The following is a 25,748-nucleotide window of genomic DNA, read 5'->3' as shown; positions in this document are numbered from 1 at the left end:
TAGAACCCTTTTCACAGAGGGTTCTACGTGGAACTTAAAAAGTATTCTATCTCGAACCCAAAAGGGTTCATCAAATAGGGCGTTGGAGAGAGGAGAACTGATGTTTTGGCACTACACTACATATTTTACATTTTTTATTAGTTTATTTGACAGACCTTCATGTTCTTCCCTGAGGTTATGAGCTCTCCATAGCCCTGTTGGTGGGAGAAGGCGTAGGCTGAGCGCCGGGAGCTGGTCCTCCGAACACGTCTCAGGTTCTGCTCCTTGGGACCCAGCTTTCTGCTGGCCTGCTGCAGGCTCCGCACCTGGGGAAGGAGGACAACAACAGAGCGTACCGTTATTGTGGATATTCAGATTAATATAATAGTTTGTTTAAAAAACGTTTACATGCTTAGCATGAAGAACAATTTCCCTAATAATCCTGTTGACATGGACACATCTGAAATCAGGCTACCTGATTGCAGAATATCACCAATCAAAATAAATGCTCTGACACGGTGACCATTTTATAGTAGTGACATTTTTTGCGAAGCCTATTTGAGTCTGAGTTCGGACATATAAAGTTTGTATGTGAAAACGAATTATAAGATTCATACTTCCAGTTTTTCCCGAACTCACTTCAATCACGTATTACAGAGGGAGGTTGAGCTGACAGATTCTGGGACATGTTCAGATCACATGTTCAGATCCCATGTTCAGATCACATATTCAGATCACATGTTCAGATCACATGTTCAGATCCCATATTCAGATCACATATTCAGATCCCATGATCAGATCACATGTTCAGATCACATATTCAGATCCCATGTTCAGATCACATATTGAGATCCCATGTTCAGATCACATATTCAGATCACATGTTCAGATCACATATTCAGATCCCATGATCAGATCACATATTCAGATCCCATGTTCAGATCACATATTCAGATCACATATTCAGATCCCATGATCAGATCACATATTCAGATCCCATGATCAGATCACATGTTCAGATCACATATTCAGATCCCATGATCAGATCACATATTCAGATCCCATGATCAGATCCCATGTTCAGATCACATATTCAGATCACATGTTCAGATCACATATTCAGATCCCATGTTCAGATCACATATTCAGATCCCATGTTCAGATCACATATTCAGATCACATGTTCAGATCCCATGTTCAGATCACATATTCAGATCCCATGTTCAGATCCCATGTTCAGATCACATATTCAGATCACATATTCAGATCCCATGTTCAGATCACATATTCAGATCCCATGTTCAGATCACATATTCAGATCCCATGTTCAGATCCCATGTTCAGATCACATATTCAGATCCCATGTTCAGATCCCATGTTCAGATCACATATTCAGATCCCATGTTCAGATCACATATTCAGATCACATATTCAGATCCCATGTTCAGATCACCTATTCAGATCAGATCCCAAGTTCAGATCACATATTGAGATCCCATGTTCAGATCACCTATTCAGATCACATATTCAGATCACATATTCAGATCACATGATCAGATCCCATATTCAGATCACATGTTCAGATCACATATTCAGATCACATATTCAGATCCCATGATCAGATCACATATTCAGATCACATATTCAGATCCCATGATCAGATCACATGTTCAGATCACATATTCAGATCCCATGTTCAGATCACATATTGAGATCCCATGTTCAGATCACCTATTCAGATCACATATTCAGATCCCATGTTCAGATCACATGTTCAGATCACCTATTCAGATCACATATTCAGATCACCTATTCAGATCCCATGATCAGATCACATGTTCAGATCACATGTTCAGATCACATGATCAGATCACATGATCAGATCACATGTTCAGATCACATGTTCAGATCACATATTCAGATCACATGATCAGATCACATGTTCAGATCACATGTTCAGATCACATGATCAGATCACATGTTCAGATCACATATTCAGATCACATGTTCAGATCACATATTCAGATCACCTATTCAGATCCCATGATCAGATCACATGTTCAGATCACATGATCAGATCACATGTTCAGATCACATGTTCAGATCACATGTTCAGATCACATGTTCAGATCCCAAGTTCAGATCACATATTGAGATCCCAGTTCAGATCACCTATTCAGATCACATATTCAGATCCCATGTTCAGATCACATGTTCAGATCACCTATTCAGATCACATATTCAGATCACCTATTCAGATCCCATGATCAGATCATGTTCAGATCACATGTTCAGATCACATGATCAGATCACATGATCAGATCACATGTTCAGATCACATGTTCAGATCACATATTCAGATCACATGATCAGATCACATGTTCAGATCACATGTTCAGATCACATGATCAGATCACATGTTCAGATCACATATTCAGATCACATGTTCAGATCACATATTCAGATCACCTATTCAGATCCCATGATCAGATCACATGTTCAGATCACATGTTCAGATCACATGATCAGATCCCATGATCAGATCACATGTTCAGATCCCATTTTCAGATCACATGTTCAGATCCCATGTTCAGATCACATATTCAGATCCCATGTTCAGATCCCATGTTCAGATCACATATTCAGATCACATATTCAGATCCCATCTTCAGATCACATATTCAGATCCCATGTTCAGATCCCAAGTTCAGATCACATATTGAGATCCCATGTTCAGATCACCTATTCAGATCACATATTCAGATCCCATTGTTCAGATCACATATTGAGATCCCATGTTCAGATCACCTATTCAGATCACATATTCAGATCACATATTCAGATCACATGATCAGATCCCATATTCAGATCACATGTTCAGATCACATATTCAGATCACATATTCAGATCCCATGATCAGATCACATATTCAGATCACATATTCAGATCCCATGATCAGATCACATGTTCAGATCACATGTTCAGATCACATGATCAGATCACATGTTCAGATCAGTTCAGATCACATGTTCAGATCACATGTTCAGATCACATGTTCAGATCCCAAGTTCAGATCACATATTGAGATCCCATGTTCAGATCACCTATTCAGATCACATATTCAGATCACATGATCAGATCCCATGATCAGATCACATACACCACTGGAACGCTGATTAAGCTGTTTAAACGCCCTAATAATTTGAAAGATAATCAGTGCCTAATCATATACTTACTTCAATTTTCTCCTTATGCCAATTAAGATAAGCAAACTGTTGCATAACTTAGCTACAGGCATAATCAATTTAATATGAAATGATTCCTGTGCATGTTTCGGGTGTCAACTGGCTTTGTCTGCTGACTATATGATAGTGAGAAAAGGGGATACCTAGTCAGTTGGACAACTGAATACATTCAATTGAAATGTGTCTTCCACATTTAACCCAACCCCTCTGAATCAGAGAGGTGCAGGGGGGGGGGGGCTGCCTTAATCAACATCCACGTCTTCTTCAGCGCCCCGGGGAACATTGGGTTAACTACCTTGCTCAGGGGGCAGAACGACAGATTTTTTTACCTTGTCGGCTCGGGGATTCGATCCAGCAACCATTCGGTTACTGGCCCAAACCTCTGACCACTAGGCTACCTGCTGGTTACTGGCCCAATGACCACTAGGCTACCTGCTGGTTACTGGCCCAACGCACTAACCACTAGGCTACCTACTGGTTACTGGCCCAAAACTCTGACCACAAGGCTACCTGCTGGTTACTGGCCCAACACTCTGACCACTAGGCTACCTGCTGGTCACTGGCCCAACACTCTGACCACTAGGCTACCTGCTGGTTACTGGCCCAACACTCTGACCACTAGGCTACCTGCTGGTTACTGGCCCAACACTCTGACCACTAGGCTACCTGCTGGTTACTGGCAACGCACTAACCACTAGGCTACCTACTGGTTACTGGCCCAACACTCTGACCACTAGGCTACCTGCTGGTTACTGGCCCAACACTCTGACCACTAGGCTACCTGCTGGTTACTGGCCCAACACTCTGACCACTAGGCTACCTGCTGGTTACTGGCCCAACGCACTAACCACTAGGCTACCTACTGGTTACTGGCCCAACACTCTGACCACTTACCTGCTGGTTACTGAACACTCTGACCACTAGGCTACCTGCTGGTTACTGGCCCAACACTAACCACTAGGCTACCTACTGGTTACTGGCCCAACACTCTGACCACTAGGCTACCTGCTGGTTACTGGCCCAACACTCTGACCACTAGGCTACCTGCTGGTTACTGGCCCAACACTCTGACCACTAGGCTACCTGCTGGTTACTGGCCCAACGCACTAACCACTAGGCTACCTACTGGTTACTGGCCCAACACTCTGACCACTAGGCTACCTGCTGGTTACTGGCCCAACACTCTGACCACTAGGCTACCTGCTGGTTACTGGCCCAACACTCTGACCACTAGGCTACCTGCTGGTTACTGGCCCAACACTCTGACCACTAGGCTACCTGCTGGTTACTGGCCCAACACTCTGACCACTAGGCTACCTGCTGGTTACTGGCCCAACGCACTAACCACTAGGCTACCTACTGGTTACTGGCCCAACACTCTGACCACTAGGCTACCTGCTGGTTACTGGCCCAACACTCTGACCACTAGGCTACCTGCTGGTTACTGGCCCAACACTCTGACCACTAGGCTACCTGCTGGTTACTGGCCCAACACTCTGACCACTAGGCTACCTGCTGGTTACTGGCCCTGCTGGTTACTGGCCCAACACTCTGACCACTAGGCTACCTGCTGGTTACTGGCCCAACACTCTGACCACTAGGCTACCTGCTGGTTACTGGCCCAACGCACTAACCACTAGGCTACCTACTGGTTACTGGCCCAACACTCTGACCACTAGGCTACCTACTGGTTACTGGCCCAACACTCTGACCACTAGGCTACCTGCTGGTTACTGGCCCAACACTCTGACCACTAGGCTACCTGCTGGTTACTGGCCCAACGCACTGGGCTACCTACTGGTTACTGGCCCAACACTCTGACCACTAGGCTACCTGCTGGTTACTGGCCCAACACTCTGACCACTAGGCTACCTGCTGGCTACTGGCCCAACACTCTGACCACTAGGCTACCTGCTGGTTACTGGCCCAACACTCTGACCACTAGGCTACCTGCTGGTTACTGGCCCAACACTCTGACCACTAGGCTACCTGCTGGTTACTGGCCCAACACTCTGACCACTAGGCTACCTACTGGTTACTGGCCCAACACTCTGACCACTAGGCTACCTGCTGGTTACTGGCCCAACACTCTGACCACTAGGCTACCTGCTGGTTACTGGCCCAACGCACTAACCACTAGGCTACCTACTGGTTACTGGCCCAACACTCTGACCACTAGGCTACCTGCTGGTTACTGGCCCAACACTCTGACCACTAGGCTACCTGCTGGTTACTGGCCCAACACTCTGACCACTAGGCTACCTGCTGGTTACTGGCCCAACACTCTGACCACTCAGGCTACCTGCTGGTTACTGGCCCAACACTCTGACCACTAGGCTACCTGCTGGTTACTGGCCCAACACTCTGACCACTAGGCTACCTGCTGGTTACTGGCCCAACACTCTGACCACTAGGCTACCTGCTGGTTACTGGCCCAACACTCTGACCAACCTGCTGGTTACTGGCCCAACACTCTGACCACTAGGCTACCTGCTGGTTACTCTGCTGGTTACTGGCCCAACACACCACTAGGCTACCTGCTGGTTAATATGCCCAACACTCTGACCACTAGGCTACCTGCTGGTTACTGGCCCAACACTTGACCACTAGGCTACCTGGGTTACTGGCCCAACACTCTGACCACTGGCTACCTGCTGGTTACTGGCCCAACACTCTGACCACTAGGCTACCTGCTGGTTACTGGCCCAACACTCTGACCACTAGGCTACCTGCTGGTTACTGGCCCAACACTCTGACCACTAGGCTACCTGCTGGTTACTGGCCCAACACTCTGACCACTACTACCTGCTGGTTACTGGCCCAACACTGATACTAGGCTACCTGCTGGTTACTGGCCCAACACACTGACCACTAGGCTACCTGCTGGTTACTGGCCCAACACTCTGACCACTAGGCTACCTGCTGGTTACTGGCCCAAGACACTACCACTAGGGGCTACCTGCTGGTTACTGGCCCAACACTCTGACCACTAGGCTACCTGCTGGTTACTGGCCCAACACTCTGACCACTAGGCTATTCTGGTTACTGGCCCAACACTCTGAAATGCCACTGGCTACCTGCTGGTTACTGGCCCAACACTCTGACCACTAGGCTACCTGCTGGTTACTGGCCCAACACTCTGACCACTAGGCTACCTGCCTGGCCCAACACTCCACGGGCTACCTGAAGGGTTACTGGCCCAACACTCTGACCACTAGGCTACCTGCTGGTTACTGGCCCACACTCTGACCACTAGGCTACCTGCTGGGTTACTGGCCCAGACCACTAGGCTACCTGCTGGTTACTGGCCCAACACTCTGACCACTAGGCTACCTGCTGGTTACTGGCCCAACACTCTGACCACTAGGCTACCTGCTGGGACCACTTACCTGCCCAACACTCTGACCACTAGGCTACCTGCTGGTTACTGGCCCAACACCACTGACCACTAGGCTACCTGCTGGTTACTGGCCCAACACTCCCACTAGGCTACCTGCTGGTTACTGGCCCAACACTACCACTAGGCTACCTGCTGGTTACTGGCCCAACACTCTGACCACTAGGCTACCTGCTGGTTACTGGCCCAACACTCTGACCACTAGGCTACCTGCTGGTTACTGGCCCAACACTCTGACCACTAGGCTACCTGCTGGTTACTGGGCCCAACACTCTGACCACTAGGCTACCTGCTGGGTTACTGGCCCAACACTCTGAACCACTAGGCTACCTACTGGTTACTGGCCCAACACTCTGACCACTAGGCTACCTGCTGGTTACTGGCCCAACACTCTGACCACTAGGCTACCTGCTGGTTACTGGCCCAACACTCTGACCACTAGGCTACCTGGCTGTTGGTTACTGGCCCAACACTCTGACCACTAGGCTACCTGCTGGTTACTGGCCCAACACTCTGACCACTAGGCTACCTGCTGGTTACTGGCCCAACACTCTGACCACTAGGCTGGTTACTGGCCCAACGCACTGACCACTGGCTGGTGGCCCAACACTACCACTGGCCCTGCTGGTTACAACACTCTGACCACTGACCACTCTGACCACTAGGCTACCTGCTGGTTACTGGCCCAACACTCTGACCACTAGGCTACCTGCTGGTTACTGGCCCAACACTCTGACCACTAGGCTACCTGCTGGTTACTGGCCCAACACTCTGACCACTAGGCTACCTGCTGGTTACTGGCCCAACACTCTGACCACTAGGCTACCTGCTGGTTACTGGCCCAACACTCTGACCACTAGGCTACCTGCTGGTTACTGGCCCAACACTCTGACCACTCTACCTGACCACTAGGCTACCTGCTGGTTACTGGCCCAACACCCTAAACACACCACTAGGCTACCTGCTGGTTACTGGCCCAACACTCTGACCACTAGGCTGACCACTGGCTACCTACTGGCCCAACACTCTGACCACTAGGCTACCTGCTGGTTACTGGCCCAAGACTCTGACCACTAGGCTACCTGCTGGTTACTGGCCCAACACTCTGACCACTAGGCTACCTGCTGGTTACTGGCCCAACACTCTGACCACTAGGCTACCTGCTGGTTACTGGACCACAGGCTACACTGGCCACTAGGCTACCTGGCTGGCCCAACGCATCTGACCACTAGGCTACCTGCTGGTTACTGGCCCAACACTCTGACCACTAGGCTGCTGGTTACCAACACTCTGACCACTAGGCTACCTGCTGGTTACAACACTGGGCCCAACACTCTGACCACTAGGCTACCTGCTGGTTACTGGCCCAACACTCTGACCACTAGGCTACCTGCTGGTTACTGGCCCAACACTCTGACCACTAGGCTACCTGCTGGTTACTGGCCCAAACCTCTGACCACTAGGCTACCTGCTGGTTACTGGCCCAACACTCTGACCACTAGGCTACCTGCTGGTTACTGGCCCAACACTCTGACCACTAGGCTACCTGCTGGTTACTGGCCCAACGCACTAACCACTAGGCTACCTACTGGTTACTGGCCCAAAACTCTGACCACAAGGCTACCTGCTGGTTACTGGCACAACACTCTGACCACTAGGCTACCTGCTGGTCACTGACCACTAGGCTACCTGCTGGTTACTGGCCCAACACTCTGACCACTAGGCTACCTGCTGGTTACTGGCCCAACACTCTGACCACTAGGCTACCTGCTGGTTACTGGCCCAACACTCTGACCACTAGGCTACCTGCTGGTTACTGGCCCAACACTCTGACCACTACTACCTGCTGGTTACTGGCCCAACACTCTGACCACTAGGCTACCTGCTGGCCCCAACACTCTGACCACTAGGCTACCTGCTGGTTACTGGCCCAACACTCTGACCACTAGGCTACCTGCTGGTTACTGGCCCAACACTCTGACCACTAGGCTACCTGCTGGTTACTGGCCCAACACTCTGACCACTAGGCTACCTGCTGGTTACTGGCCCAACACTCTGACCACTAGGCTACCTGCTGGTTACTGGCCCAACACTCTAACATTTCAAACACAGATTCAACCACAAAGACCAGGGCGGTTTTCCAATGTCTTGATGCAAGACAGGGGCCTTTCTACTGACTCTGAAAAACACCAAAAGAAAGATGCCCAGGGTCCCTGCTCATCTGCGTGAACGCGCCTCAGGCATGCTGCAAGGAGGCATGAGGACTGCAGATGTTGCCAGGGCAATAAATTGCAATGTCCGTACTGTGAGACGCCAAAGACAGCGCTACAGGGAGACAGGACGGACAGCTGATCGTCCTCGCAGTGGCAGACCATGTGCGAGGACTGCACAGGATCGGTACATCCGAACACCACACCTGCGAGACAGGTACAGGATGGCAACAACAACTGCCCGAGTAACACCAGGAACGCACAATCTCTCCATTAGTGCTCAGACTGTCCGCAATAAGCTGAGAGAGGCTGGACTGAGGGTTGTATATGCCTGTTGTAAGGCAGGTCCTCACCAGACATCACCAGCAACAACGTCGCCTATGGGCACAAACCCACCGTTGGTGGACCAGACAGGACTGGCAAAAAGTGACGAGTCGCGGTTTTGTCTCACCAGAGGTGATGGTCGGATTTGCGTTTATCATCGATGAAATGAGCTTTACACTGAGGCCTGTACTCTGGAGCGGGATCGATTTGGAGGTGGAGGGTCCGTCATGGTCTGGGGCGGTGTGTCACAGCATCATGGGACTGAGCTTGTTGTCATTGCAGTTAATCTCAATGCTGTGCGTTAAAGGGAAGACATCTAACTCCCTCATGTGGTACCCTTCCTGCAGGCTCATCCTGACATGACCCTCCAGCATGACAATGCCACCAGCCATACTGCTCGTTCTGTGCGTGATTTCCTGCAAGACAGGAATGCCAGTGTTCTGCCATGGCCAGCAAAGAACCCAGATCTCAATCTAATTGAGCACATCTGGGACCTGTTGGATCGGAGGGTGAGGTCTTGGGCCATTCCTCACAGAAATGTCCAGGAACTTGCAGGTGCCTTGGTGGAAGAGTGGGGTAACATCTCACAGCAAAAACTGGCAAATCTGGTGTAGTCCATGAGGAGATGCACTGAGGTACTTAATGCAGCTGGTGGCCACACCAGATACTGACTGTTACTTTTGATTTTGACCCTCCCTATGTTCAGGGACACATTATTCAATTTCTGTTAGTCACATGTCTGTGGAACTTGTTCAGTTTATGTCTCAGTTGTTGAATCTTGTTATGTTCATACAAATATTTACACATTTAAGTTTGCTGAAAATAAACACAGTTGACAGTCTTTTTTTGCTGAGTTTACTTATTTAATTGTGATATTTCTGTTTTTCATTTTTAATAAATTAACTAAAATGTTTGTTTTTCTAAACATGTTTTTACTTTGTCATTATGAGGTATTGAGTATAGATGGGTGAGAGAAGAAATATGTCATCCATTTTGAATTCAGGCTGTAACACAACAAGATGTGGAATAAGTCAAGTGGTATGAATACTTTCTGAAGGTATTGTATGTCTCTTCATTGGTTTAGTGTGATGTTTCCCCTGTTCCTAGTGGTTAACGGCGTCTGTCAATCAAGTTCCCTTTACCTTGTCTGTCAGAGTGGGGTAAAGGTCTGTCTTCAGAAAGCGGACTGCCAACCCTGGCATGACACACGCCACGGTGGTCAGCATTATAACCAGCCACACACTCTTCTGAGTCAGGCAGTTACGGGCTGTGCCTGAAAAACCACAACAAAAATACCCTCAGACTCAAAAAATGCTCTGCATATTTTGTACAATTTCATCTATCATTATTGTACTCTAGATTTAAAACTGAATAACACAAGGTTAATGTATTACACTAGGTTACTGAATTTACACGAGGTTACTGTAAAGCACTGATGTGAAAACTGCTATATAAATACATGTATCACTAGCCACTTTAACCGTGCCACTTTGTTTACATACTCATCTCATATGTATATACTGTACTCTATATCATCTACTGCATCCTTATGTAATACATGTATCACTAGCCACTTTAACTGTGCCACTTTGTTTACATACTCATCTCATATGTATATACTGTACTCAATACCATCTACTGTATCTTGCCTATGCCGCTCTGTACCATCACTCATTCATGTATCTTTATGTACATATTCTTTATCCCCTTACACTTGTGTCTATAAGGTAGTAGTTTTAGAATTGTTAGCTAGATTACTCGTTGGTTATTACTGCATTGTCGGAACTAGAAGCAGAAGCATTTCGCTACACTCATTTCGCTACTAACATCTGCTAACCATGTGTATGTGACAAATAAAACTTGATTTGATTTGATTTGACACGCGATTGATTGACTGACTTACCAATGAAAGGAAAATGGCTGGGGAATATGCTGAAGAGGCCGTCACTGTGCATAGCGAATAGAATGGCAAAGTAGACAGCCAGGCTACCCCACACAAATACGTGATTCACAGCTGTCCAATAGTAGGTGTCCAGTCCAATCTGTAACCGAACAAAAAAACTACATGTTCATATCACATATCAGTAAACAGTGACATGTTCATATCTTGTAAGTTAGATTTGAGTTAGTTAGTTAGTTTATAATGCATGGTTTGAGAATAACCATTCACCTGGCCATCGTCCACTAACAGAGCCCGGGGGGCATTTTCTGATGTTTCTTCTGATTAATCATTTATATCTTTGCCATAGCAACCAAGGCATGAGGTATCAAAACAAACACTAACACAAAACCCAGGAAGGTTTGAACAAGTAACCTACCGTACTCACTTGAACGCCCAGAAAATTTCAATAAAACCTACAGACAGCTACTCTTCCTGGGGTTTATTATGGATCCCCATTAGTTCCTGCCAAGGCAGCAGCTACTCTTCCTGGGGTTTATTATGGATCCCCATTAGTTCCTGCCAAGGCAGCAGCTACTCTCCCTGGGGTTTATTATGGATCCCCATTAGTTCCTGCCAAGGCAGCAGCTACTCTTCCTGGGGTTTATTATGGATCCCCATTAGTTCCTGCCAAGGCAGCAGCTACTCTTCCTGGGGTTTATTATGGATCCCCATTAGTTCCTGCCAAGGCAGCAGCTACTCTTCCTGGGGTTTATTATGGATCCCCATTAGTTCCTGCCAAGACAGCAGCTACTCTCCCTGGGGTTTATTATGGATCCCCATTAGTTCCTGCCAAGACAGCAGCTACTCTTCCTGGGGTTTATTATGGATCCCCATTAGTTCCTGCCAAGACAGCAGCTACTCTCCCTGGGGTTTATTATGGATCCCCATTAGTTCCTGCCAAGGCAGCAGCTACTCTCCCTGGGGTTTATTATGGATCCCCATTAGTTCCTGCCAAGACAGCAGCTACTCTCCCTGGGGTTTATTATGGATCCCCATTAGTTCCTGCCAAGGCAGCAGCTACTCTTCCTGGGGTTTATTATGGATCCCCATTAGTTCCTGCCAAGGCAGCAGCTACTCTTCCTGGGGTTTATTATGGATCCCCATTAGTTCCTGCCAAGGCAGCAGCTACTCTTCCTGGGGTTTATTATGGATCCCCATTAGTTCCTGCCAAGGCAGCAGCTACTCTTCCTGGGGTTTATTATGGATCCCCATTAGTTCCTGCCAAGGCAGCAGCTACTCTTCCTGGGGTTTATGATGGATCCCCATTAGTTCCTGCCAAGGCAGCAGCTACTCTTCCTGGGGTTTATTATGGATCCCCATTAGTTCCTGCCAAGGCAGCAGCTACTCTTCCTGGGGTTTATTATGGATCCCCATTAGTTCCTGCCAAGGCAGCAGCTACTCTTCCTGGGGTTTATTATGGATCCCCATTAGTTCCTGCCAAGGCAGCAGCTACTCTTCCTAGGCTCCAGCAAAATTAAGGATGCTGTACATTTGAAAAACATTACAATACACAACAGATTTCACAACATATTAAGTGTGTGCCCTCAGGCCACTACTCCACCACTACCACATATCTACAACACAGAATCCATGTGTACACGTGTGTTCCGTGCGTATCAAATAAAATACAATTATATTAGTCACATGTGACAGTGATGTGCTTACTTACAATCCGCTAACCAACAATACAAAAGGAACAATTAAAAGGAACTAGGAAGTAATTAAAGAGCAGAAGTAAAATGGCAATAGGCTATATACAGGGTATTACGGTACAGAGTCAATGTGGAGGCTATATACAGGGTATTACGGTACAGAGTCAATGTGGAGGCTATATACAGGGTATTACGGTACAGAGTCAATGTGGAGGCTATATACAGGGTATTACGGTACAGAGTCAATGTGGAGGCTATATACAGGGTATTATGGTACAGAGTCAATGTGGAGGCTATATACAGGGTATTACGGTACAGAGTCAATGTGGAGGCTATATACAGGGGGTACCGGTACAGAGTCAATGTGGAGGCTATATACAGGGGGTACCGGTACAGAGTCAATGTGGAGGCTATATACAGGGGGTACCGGTACAGAGTCAATGTGGAGGCTATATACAGGGTATTACGGTACAGAGTCAATGTGGAGGCTATATACAGGGGGTACCGGTACAGAGTCAATGTGGAGGCTATATACAGGGTATTACGGTACAGAGTCAATGTGGAGGCTATATACAGGGTATTACGGTACAGAGTCAATGTGGAGGCTATATACAGGGTATTACGGTACAGAGTCAATGTGGAGGCTATATACAGGGGGTACCGGTACAGAGTCAATGTGGAGGCTATATACAGGGGGTACTGGTACAGAGTCAATGTGGAGGCTATATACAGGGTATTACGGTACAGAGTCAATGTGGAGGCTATATACAGGGGGTACCGGTACAGAGTCAATGTGGAGGCTATATACAGGGGGTACTGGTACAGAGTCAATGTGGAGGCTATATACAGAGGGGTACCGGTACAGAGTCAATGTGGAGGCTATATACAGGGGTACTGGTACAGAGTCAATGTGGAGGCTATATACAGGGGGTACCGGTACAGAGTCAATGTGGAGGCTATATACAGGGGTACCGGTACAGAGTCAATGTGGAGGCTATATACAGGGGGTACCGGTACAGAGTCAATGTGGAGGCTATATACAGGGTATTACGGTACAGAGTCAATGTGGAGGCTATATACAGGGGGTACCGGTACAGAGTCAATGTGGAGGCTATATACAGGGTATTACGGTACAGAGTCAATGTGGAGGCTATATACAGGGTATTACGGTACAGAGTCAATGTGGAGGCTATATACAGGGTATTACGGTACAGAGTCAATGTGGAGGCTATATACAGGGGGGTACCGGTACAGAGTCAATGTGGAGGCTATATACAGGGGGTACTGGTACAGAGTCAATGTGGAGGCTATATACAGGGTATTACGGTACAGAGTCAATGTGGAGGCTATATACAGGGGGTACCGGTACAGAGTCAATGTGGAGGCTATATACAGGGGGGTACTGGTACAGAGTCAATGTGGAGGCTATATACAGAGGGGTACCGGTACAGAGTCAATGTGGAGGCTATATACAGGGGGTACTGGTACAGAGTCAATGTGGAGGCTATATACAGGGGGTACCGGTACAGAGTCAATGTGGAGGCTATATACAGGGGGTATTGGTACAGAGTCAATGTGGAGGCTATATACAGGGTGTTACGGTACAGAGTCAATGTGGAGGCTATATACAGGGGGTACTGGTACAGAGTCAATGTGGAGGCTATATACAGGGCGTTATGGTACAGAGTCAATGTGGAGACTATATACAGGGGGTACCGGTACAGAGTCAATGTGGAGGCTATATACAGGGGGTACCGGTACAGAGTCAATGTGGAGGCTATATACAGGGGGTACCGGTACAGAGTCAATGTGGAGGCTATATACAGGGGGTACTGGTACAGAGTCAATGTGGAGGCTATATACAGAGGGGTACCGGTACAGAGTCAATGTGGAGGCTATATACAGGGGGTACTGGTACAGAGTCAATGTGGAGGCTATATACAGGGGGTACCGGTACAGAGTCAATGTGGAGGCTATATACAGGGGGTATTGGTACAGAGTCAATGTGGAGGCTATATACAGGGTGTTACGGTACAGAGTCAATGTGGAGGCTATATACAGGGGGTACTGGTACAGAGTCAATGTGGAGGCTATATACAGGGTGTTATGGTACAGAGTCAATGTGGAGACTATATACAGGGGGTACCGGTACAGAGTCAATGTGGAGGCTATATACAGGGGGTACCGGTACAGAGTCAATGTGGAGGCTATATACAGGGGGTACCGGTACAGAGTCAATGTGGAGGCTATATACAGGGGGTACCGGTACAGAGTCAATGTGGAGGCTATATACAGGGTGTTACGGTACAGAGTCAATGTGGAGGCTATATACAGGGGGTACCGGTACAGAGTCAATGTGGAGGCTATATACAGGGGGTACCGGTACAGAGTCAATGTGGAGACTATATACAGGGGGTACCGGTACAGAGTCAATGTGGAGGCTATATACAGGGGGTACCGGTACAGAGTCAATGTGGAGGCTATATACAGGGGGTACCGGTACAGAGTCAATGTGGAGGCTATATACAGGGGGTACCGGTACAGAGTCAATGTGGAGGCTATATACAGGGGGTACCGGTACAGAGTCAATGTGGAGGCTATATACAGGGGGTACCGGTACAGTGTCAATGTGGAGGCTATATACAGGGGGTACCGGTACAGAGTCAATGTGGAGGCTATATACAGGGGGTACCGGTACAGAGTCAATGTGGAGGCTATATACAGGGGGTACCGGTACAGTGTCAATGTGGAGGCTATATACAGGGGGTACCGGTACAGAGTCAATGTGGAGGCTATATACAGGGGGTACCGGTACAGAGTCAACCCTGGATGGTTCCAACCTTGAATATGTGGACATCTATAAGTACCTAGGTGTCTGGCTAGACTGCAAACTCTCCTTCCAGACTCACATCAAACATCTCCAATCAAAAATCAAATCCAGAGTCGGCTTTCTATTCCGCAACAAAGCCTCCTTCACTCACGCTGCCAAGCTTACCCTAGTAAAACTGACTATCCTACCGATCCTCGACTTCGGCGATGTCATCTACAAAATGGCTTCCAACACTCTACTCAGCAAACTGGATGCAGTCTATCACAGTGCCATCCGTTTTGTCACTAAAGCACCTTATACCACCCACCACTGCGACTTGTATGCTCTAGTCGGCTGGCCCTCACTACATATTCGTCGCCAGACCCACTGGCTCCAGGTCATTTACAAGTCCATGCTAGGTAAAGCTCCGCCTTATCTCAGTTCACTGGTCACGATGGCAACACCCATCCGTAGCACGCGCTCCAGCAGGTGTATCTCACTGATCATCCCTAAAGCCAACACCTCATTTGGCCGCCTTTCGTTCCAGTACTCTGCTGCCTGTGACTGGAACGACAAAAATCGCTGAAGTTGGAGACTTTTATCTCCCTCACCAACTTCAAACATCAGCTATCCGAGCAGCTAACCGATCGCTGCAGCTGTACATAGTCTATAGGTAAATAGCTCACCCTTTTTCACCTGCCTCATTCCCATACTGTTTTTATACTGTTTTTATTTATTTACTTTTCTGCTCTTTGCACACCAATATCACCAATATCTCTACCTGTACATGCCCATCTGATCATTTATCACTCCAGTGTTAATCTGCAAAATTGTATTATTCGCCTACCTCCTCATGCCTTTTGCACACATTGTATATAGATTGCCCATTTTTTTCTACTGTGTTATTGACTTGCTAATTGTTTACTCCATGTGTAACTCTGTTGTCTGTTCACACTGCTATGCTTTATCTTGGCCAGGTCGCAGTTGCAAATGAGAACTTGTTCTCAACTAGCCTACCTGGTTAAATAAAGGTGAAATAAAAAAAAAAAAAAAAAAAAAATGTGGAGGCTATACACAGGGTGTTACTGTACAGAGTCAATGTGGAGGCTATATACAGGGGTACTGGTACAGAGTCAATGTGGAGGCTATATACAGGGTGTTACTGTACAGAGTCAATGTGGAGGCTATATACAGGGGGTACCGGTACAGAGTCAATGTGGAGGCTATATACAGGGGGTACCGGTACAGAGTCAATGTGGAGGCTAATAACGGGGGTACCGGTACAGAGTCAATGTGGAGGCTATATACAGGGGGTACCAGTACAGAGTCAATGTGGAGGCTATATACAGGGGGTACCGGTACAGAGTCAATGTGGAGGCTATATACAGGGGGTACCGATACAGAGTCAATGTGGAGGCTATATACAGGGGTACTGGTACAGAGTCAATGTGGAGGCTATATACAGGGGGTACCGGTACAGAGTCAATGTGGAGGCTATATACAGGGGTACCAGTACAGAGTCAATGTGGAGGCTATATACAGGGGGTACCGGTACAGAGTCAATGTGGAGGCTATATACAGGGGGTACCGGTACAGAGTCAATGTGGAGGCTATATACAGGGTGTACCGATACAGAGTCAATGTGGAGGCTATATACAGGGGGTACTGGTACAGAGTCAATGTGGAGGCTATATACAGGGGGTACCGGTACAGAGTCAATGTGGAGACTATATACAGGGTATTACGGTACAGAGTCAATGTGGAGGCTATATACAGGGTATTACGGTACAGAGTCAATGTGTAGGCTATACACAGGGTGTTACTGTACAGAGTCAATGTGGAGGCTATATACAGGGTATTACGGTACAGAGTCAATATGTAGGCTATATACAGGGTATTACGGTACAGAGTCAATGTGGAGGCTATATACAGGGTGTTACGGTACAGAGTCAATGTGGAGGCTATATACAGGGGGTACCGGTACAGAGTCAATGTGGAGGCTATATACAGGGTGTTACTGTACAGAGTCAATGTGGGGGCTATATACAGGGGGTACCGGTATAGAGTCAATGTGGAGGCTATATACAGGGGGTACCGGTACAGAGTCAATGTGGAGGTTATATACAGGGGGCACTGGTTAGTTGAGGTAATATGTACATGTAGGTAGAGTTATTAAAGTGACTATGCATAGATAATAAATAAATAGATAATAACAGAGAGTAGCAGCGGCGTAAAGGGGAGGGTGGGGGGGGTAGCCATTTGATTAGATATTCAGGAGTCTTATGGCTTGGGGGGTAGAAGCTGTTGAGGAGCCTCTTGGAACTACACTTGGCGCTTCTGTACCGCTTGCCGTGTGGTAGCAGAGAGGAATGTTATCGTGTGTGTGTGTGTGTGTGTGTATGCATGTGTCTATGTATGTGTCTCTTCAGAGTCCCCCTTGTTCCATAAGGTATATATTTATCTGTTTTTTACATCTAATTGTACTGCTTGCATCAGTCACTTGATGTGGAATAGAGTTCCATGTAGTCATGGCTCTATGTAGTACTGTGGAATAGAGTTCCATGTAGTCATGGCTCTGTGTAGTACTGTGGAATAGAGTTCCATGTAGTCATGTCCCTATGTAGTACTGTGGAATAGAGTTCCATGTAGTCATGGCTCTATGTAGTACTGTGGAATAGAGTTCCATGTAGTCATGGCTCTATGTAGTACTGTGGAATAGAGTTCCATGTAGTCATGTCTCTATGTAGTACTGTGGAATAGAGTTCCATGTCGTCATGTCTCTATGTAGTACTGTGGAATAGAGTTCCATGTAGTCATGGCTCTATGTAGTACTGTGGAATAGAGTTCCATGTAGTCATGGCTCTATGTAGTACTGTGGAATAGAGTTCCATGTCGTCATGGCTCTATGTAGTACTGTGTGCCTCCCATAGTCTGTTCTGGACTTGGGGACTGTGAAGAGACCTCTGGTGACATGTCTTGTGGGGTATGTATGGGTGTCTGAGCTGTGTGCCAGCAGTTTAAACAGACAGCTTGGTGCATTCAACATGTCAATACCTCTCACAAAGACAAGTAGTGATGAAATCAATCTCTCCTCCACTTTCAGCCAGGAGAGATTGACATAAATAGTATTAATGTTATCTCTCTGTGTACATCCAAGGGCCAACCGTGCTGCCCTGTTCTGAGCCAATTGGCAACTGACCACAAAACTGAACAGTAGTCCAGGTGCGACAAAACTAGGGCCTGTAGGACCTGTCTTGTTGATAGTGTTATTAAGCAAGTAGAGCAGCACTTTATTATAGGCAGACTTCTCCCCATCTTAGATACTGTTGTATCAATATGTTTTGTCTATGACAGGTTACTCCAAGCAGTTTAGTCTCCTCAACTTGCTCAATTTCCACATTATTCATTACAAGATTTAGTTCAGATTTAGGGTTTAGTGAATGATTTGTCCCAAATACAATGCTTTTAGTTTTCGAAATATTTAGGACTAACTTATTCATTGCCACCCATTCTGAAACTAACTGCAGCTCTTTGTTTAAGTGTTGCTCTCATTTCAATCGCTGTGGTAGCTGACGTGTATAGTGTTGAGTCATCCGCATACATAGACACACTGGCTTTCCTCAAAGCCATGTCGGTAGTAAAGATTTTAAAAAGTAAGGGGCCTAGACAGCTGCCCTGGGGAATTCCTGATTCTACCTGGATTTTGTAGGAGAGGCTTACATTAAAGAACACAACACATTTGTTTTCCAAAAATGTACTAAGGGTTGGTAACAGGATGATTGGTTGGCTATTTGAGCCAGTTAAGGAGGCTTTACTATTCTTAGGTAAGGGAATTTATTTTGCTTCCCTCCAGGCCTGAGTGCACACACTTTCCTGCAGGCTTAATTTGAAGAAGTGGCAAATAGGAGTGGCAATATCGTCCGCTATTATCCTCAGTAATTTTCCATCCACGTGTCAGACCCCTGTGTCATTGTTAATAGACAACCAATTTTTTTCACCTCTTTCACACTGACTTCAAGGAATTCAAAATTACAAGGCTTGTCTTTCATAATTTGGTCAGATATACTTGGATGTGTAGTGTCCATGTTTGTTGCTGGCATGTCATGCCTAAGTTTGCTCATCTTGCCAATTTAAAAAATCATTAAAGTAGTTGGCAATATCAGTGGGTTTTGTGATGAATGAGCCATCTGACTATGTCTCTTACCTGAACGCTCACCACTATGACCAAGGATGTTGATATGATGACGGCGAAAGCCTGCTGGTCTGAGATGTGTGATCCGTCGTCCCTGGCGACGAGGCAGAAGGCTCCGTAGGGGATGAAGAAGAGGAGGAAGGAGGTGCCCACCCCCTGTAGCGTACACAGGAAGAACTGTCTCTTGTTGAACAGGACATTGAGCTGTCCTGGACGGTACAGGCTAGGGTAGCGGTGGCTGTTGGCTTCGTTCACATCCTGGGGATGAAAAGAGTTGTTGTGATGAGAGGTGTGTGTGTACGCTGGATTACATTGTCTGGTTTCCCAGATACAGATTTAGCTTAAGTCCTAGACTAATAAGCACTTTAATGGACTTTCTCCATTGGGTAGGCTTTTTAGTTCAGAACTAGGCTTAACCTGTGTCCTGGTCAGTTTACCGATTCTAAATGATATCGAGTTAGAGTTGCGTGAGGACAAGGGTAGTAAATTAAGGACAAGGGTAGTAATTAAGGTTTAGGTGGGGTAGAGGTAGTTAGAGGTTTGGAGTTCCTAATGGTATTTTGTTAGGACACAGGACAAAGGGTATCTAAAAACATTACATATTCACCTGTATGACTTGGCAGAATCTTGAAAAGAAAAAAAACGAAAGAAAGTAAGTAAGTTAAGGAAAGTGAAAGAAGGCTCGGCGGGTTGCCTGTAGTTTCTACCAGTTCTTACCTGATCGAAAAGCCCCATGGCCAGAACTGGCAGGGATGTGTAGACTATATTGAAGAGAGTGATAAACCACTGGTCATAAACCGTCTAAGAACAGAAGAAGGAATAAGGTGAAGAAAAAAATGTCCACAAAATGTTTACAAATATAAAATGTTGATGAACTATAATGGTGCATTGTTCTTTGCCCCAATGCAATAGCATTTATAACTGATTATTGTGTTCTATTTTCAAGAGACTTCGGACAAAGACAACTACCGTAAGTATATTTTGTTCCTACGTTTTCTCAAAATATATATATATATTATTTTTTTTGTCACTTTTAATTACCTGAGCTGAGAAACCACAGAAGAAGCCGAACCAGAAGTGCACCAGGGTGAAGGCAAAGTTCTTGTAGAAGAAGTAGAACAGGAAGTTGCACATGCGGAAATAGGACCAGCGGCCGTGGACCAGCAGGAGACGCTGCAGATAGCGGAACTGGGCAAAGGAGTAGTCGGAGGCTAGCACAGCCTGCATGCCCTCCTGACCTGATATACCTACACCTATATGAGCAGCTGGACAGAGAGAGAGAGAGTGACCCTGCATGAAATGATAAAATATACAGACAACAAATTCCAATTGACTATACTTAAACTCTTTAACATCATCCTCAGCTCTGGAAATTTCCCCAATATTTGGAACCAAGGACTGATAACCCCAATCCACAAAAGTGGAGACAAATTTGACCCCAATAACTACCGTGGGATATGCGTCAACAGTAACCTTGGGGAAATCCTCTGCGTTATCATTAACAGCAGACTTGTACATTTCCTCAGTGAAAACAATGTACTGAGCAAATGTCATATTGGCTTTTTACAAAACTATCGTATGACAGACCACATATTCACCCTGCACACCATAATTGTCAAACAAACAAATCACAACAAAGGCAAAGTCTTCTCATGCTTTGTTGACTTCAAAAAAGCTTTTGACTCAATTTGGCATGAGGGTCTGCTATACAAATTGATGGAAAGTGGTGTTGGTGGAAAAACATACGACATTATAAAATCCATGTACAAAAACAACAAAAATTGGCAAAAAACACACATTTCATTCCACAGGGCCGTGGGGTGAGACAGGGATGCATCTTAAGCCCCACCCTCTTCAACATATACATCAACAAATTATCAAGGACGCAAGAACAGTCTGCAGCACCCGGCCTCACCCTAATAGAATCTGAAGTCAAATATCTACTGTTTGCTGATGATCTGGTGCTTCTGTCCCCAACCAAGGAGGACCTTAGGCAGCACCAAGATCTTCTACACAGATTCTGTGCCCGATCTCGCCCGATCTCGGCCCTGACAGTTAATCTCAGTAAGACAAAAATAATGAGTTCTGAAAAAGGTCCAGTTGCCAGGACCACAAATACAAATTCCATCTAGACACCGTTGCCCTAGAGCACACAAAAAACTATACATACCTCGGCTTAAACATCAGCGCCACAGTTAACTTCCACAAAGCTGTGAACGATCTGAGAGACAAGGCAAGAAGGGCCTTCCTTCTATGCCATCAAAAGGAACATAAAATTTGACATACCAATTAGGATCTGGCTAAAAATACTTGAATTAGTTATAGAACCCATTGCCCTTTATGGTTGTGAGGTCTGGGGTCCGCTCACCATCCAAGAATTCACCAAATGGGACAAACACCGAATTGAGACTCTGCATGCAGAATTCAGCAAAAATATCCTATGTGTACAACGTAAAACACCAAATAATGCATGCAGAGCAGAATTAGGCCGAAACCCGCTAATTATCAAAATCCAGAAAATAGCCATTAAATTCTACAACCACCCAAAAGCCTTCCATAACAAATCACCTACAGAGAGATGAACCTGGCTTCTCCTAAGCAAGCTGGTCCTGGGGCTCTGTTCACAAACAAAAACAGACAGTGCCCCAGGACAGCAACGCAACTAGACCAAACCAAACAAAAATATAATTACATGTTGAATGCTATTTGGCCCTAAACAGAGAGTACACAGCGGCAGAATACCTGACCACTGTGACTGACCCAAAATTAAGGAAAGCTGTGACTATGTACAGACTCAGTGAGCATAGCCTTGCTATTGAGAAAGGCCGCCGTAGGCAGACCTGGCTCTCAAGTGAAGACAGGCTATGTGCACACTGCCCACAAAATGAGGTGGAAACTGAGCTGCACTTCCTAACCTCCTGCCAAAATTCTGACCATATTAGAGACACATATTTCTATCAGATTACACAGACCAACAAAGAATTCGAAAAAACAAATCCAATTTTGATAAACTCACATATCTATTGGGTAAAATACCACAGTGTGCCATCACAGCAGCAAGATGTGTGACCTGTTGCCACGAGAAAAGGGCAACCAGTGAAGAACAAACACCATTGTAAATACAACCCATATTTATGCTTATTTATTTTCCCTTTTGTCCTTTAACTATTTGCATATCATCACAACACTACATAAACATAAAGTTATATTGGAAATGTCTCTATTATCTTGTAACTTGTGTGAGTGTAATATTGACTGTTCACTTTTTATTGTTTATTTCACTTTTGTTTATCCAGTATACTTGCTTTGGCAATGCATTTTTTTTTACTGTTGAGAGTTAGAATAGTAGAATATAGGAGGTGCAATTTCAAAACGAAACTTGGCATCAGCAGTCTTCCTTTTGTTACATATCATTTACTGACAGTCACACAATTAGCATTTTTAAATTCCTAAATTACTCTTCTTCGTCTAGCCAGCTATCTCAACTTGTAGAAAATTCATGGCTAAATTACCGATCAGGTACATATTGCATGTTTTTTTAAATATTTTTTTTAAAACCTTTATTTAACTAGGCAAGTCAGTTAAGAACAAATTCTTATTTTCAATGACGGCCTAGGAACAGTGGGTTAACTGCCTGTTCAGGGGCAGAACAACAGATTTGTACCTTGTCAGCTCAGGGATTCGAACTTGCAACCTTTCGGTTACTAGTCCAACGCTCTAACCACTCGGCTACCCTTACCGATCAGGTACACGTACATATTGCATTTGCCCAGGGGCCTTGATTTCCAGGGGGCCTGTGTTGATTTTGTTAGTCACTATTACTCAAATATCATATTAACATGTCAATAGTCATGGCAAAATGTATAGAATTGCAGGAAATTAGCTTTAAAACTGCAGACATTTCTCTCCACCCCATGGCAAAATGTGTAGAATTGCAGAAAATTAGCTGTAAACTGCAAAAGAAAAGCGTATTTGTTTACCTTTTGTTCATAAAAGAAAATGTCTGCTAACAGACTGCTACATGTTAAATTAAAGTTTGTAATCCTGGTGCTGAGCTAATTTGAGTTTGTGTGTATAGCGCCTAATGGTATAGTTAATAGGCTATGTGTTTGTCGATGGACTGAGATGAATGAAGCTACAGTAACCAATGTGATAACGGCCGGGGACATTTTGGCCTGTTTTTAAACGTTCTCCAAATAGCATTTGAGTTTTTAAATTGTGGGGGGGAAAGGCCCCCAAACCCCATCCCCATTATTGACCAAAAAAACACATTTTTAAATGGATTTTACGTATCCATTTAAACCACTGTAAATCCACTTCGCAACTTTTTAGGGTCATCAAAGACATTACCATGACGAACCATGTTAAGTTTGGTATTGATCTCTTAAAATATAAGAAAAGTAATTAACGTTTTTCACCGTGTAACGCTAACGCTTAAAATAATCATATAAAATCTTCTCAGATTCACTCCAAATTTGGTCTTTAGACATAAAAATCTGATTTTACGTGTGTAACATTTAAACCACTGTAAATCCATTCCACAGTGGCCTATCAACTTGAAACTTGTCATCTCTATTATGGATGTCCCTAAGATGAAGCACATTGAATTTGTATTGATATCTCAAAAAACAAGGAAACTATTAGCAACTCATTCTTTGCATATTGAACCCTATTGCTCAAATTCCTCTTCTCCTCATGAAACATACGTCAGATTCACACCCAATTTTGTAGTTAGACTCATGATTGAACATGAAGGAAGATAGTATGCACTCTCATGTAGGAACTTTGTTTTCCAACTGATCCTGTGTCCTTCCTGACATCCTGTGAACCCCGTTCATTGCTGCTCATATACCCGCTGGTGACTGAGCAACACCGCAAGCTGAATATAACGTAACCTATGTATTACTCTTGATCATGCTGACGTCATTGGCTCCGTCTCCTATGGCCAGAGTCACAGCCATCTTGTTCGTCTTGACCAGCTCCACCACCTGGGCCTTCTGCATGGGAGTCACCCTACAGCAGATCACTGTCTTACACAGACAGGCAGTCTCCAGAAGGACCTGCTCCAGCTCAGGCTCCAGGGCATGGGCCTACAGGGGGGTTAATAGGAGAGGAGACAAAGAGATCCATTTATTATATGATTTTATTGTCCATTTTGGTTAGAATGGAAGTTATCTTGTGTCTTTTCTCTACAACACCGCCAGAGACACAGACACATTAGGCCTATTAAAACCCCTATTATCACCACCCCTATAACCAGTCCTGTGGTGTTTAACATCCCAGCCCTCTTGCAGAGCAGAGACAGGATGTAGCAAACAGTGGGGCTCAGTGTGTGTACCGAGTACAAGAGTGTGAGACAAGTCAGGTGTAGGAGCAAAGCAGTGGAGGGTCTGTCTGCTGATGAAAAAGGTCTAGAAGCCAGTTGTAAAATGAATTGCCCAGCATTGGAACAATAAAGCTTTTACGAATCTGAATCTGTGTCACAGCTCTAGGAGCAGTGATGATGTAATAATGTGAGGTTCTGTCTGCTGATGAGAACCATGGCAACCAACAACTCCCCCCCTGCAAGGGCGTGTCTGTCTGTCTGTCTGTCTGTCTGTCTGTCTGTCTGTCTGTCTGTCTGTCTGGTCTTACATCATCATTCTCAACACAGTTGTGCTCACCTCTGTCTGCTGATGAGAACCCTGGGCAACCAACAACTCCCCCCTGCAAGGTCTGTCTGTCTGTCTGTCTGTCTGTCTGTCTGTCTGTCTGTCTGTCTGTCTGTCTGTCTGTCTGCCTGGTCTTACATCATCATTCTCAACACAGTTGTGCTCACCTCTGTCTGCTGATGAGAACCCTGGGCAACCAACAACTCCCCCCTGCAAGGGCAATGTGTCTGTCTGTCTGTCTGCTGATGAGAACCATGGCAACCAACAACTCCCCCCTGCACGGGCAATGTGTCTGTCTGTCTGTCTGCTGATGAGAACCCTGGGCAACCAACAACTCCCCCCTGCAA

General features: G+C 45.8%; 1 protein-coding gene across 3 annotated transcripts in view; it reads right to left on the bottom strand.

Moving 5' to 3' along the window:
• Positions 1 to 25,748, bottom strand: part of atp8b4 (ATPase phospholipid transporting 8B4) — an 86,477-nt gene that overhangs the window by 1,744 nt on the left and 58,985 nt on the right. For all 3 annotated transcript variants that reach the window (XM_052466592.1, XM_052466593.1, XM_052466594.1), the window contains 7 exons: positions 24,657 to 24,840; positions 20,792 to 21,015; positions 20,468 to 20,551; positions 19,763 to 20,008; positions 11,059 to 11,197; positions 10,298 to 10,428; positions 156 to 305 (listed from right to left, as the gene is read on the bottom strand). In XM_052466592.1, the coding sequence (XP_052322552.1) occupies positions 156 to 305; positions 10,298 to 10,428; positions 11,059 to 11,197; positions 19,763 to 20,008; positions 20,468 to 20,551; positions 20,792 to 21,015; positions 24,657 to 24,840 (1,158 nt within the window). The remainder of the gene's footprint in view (positions 1 to 155; positions 306 to 10,297; positions 10,429 to 11,058; positions 11,198 to 19,762; positions 20,009 to 20,467; positions 20,552 to 20,791; positions 21,016 to 24,656; positions 24,841 to 25,748) is intronic.

The sequence above is a fragment of the Oncorhynchus keta genome, chromosome 17 (genome assembly GCF_023373465.1).
Source record: "Oncorhynchus keta strain PuntledgeMale-10-30-2019 chromosome 17, Oket_V2, whole genome shotgun sequence".
Taxonomy (NCBI): Eukaryota; Metazoa; Chordata; class Actinopteri; order Salmoniformes; family Salmonidae; genus Oncorhynchus; species Oncorhynchus keta.
Note: the sequence above shows the minus strand (reverse complement) of the source record. Positions and strands in the feature narration are given on the sequence as shown.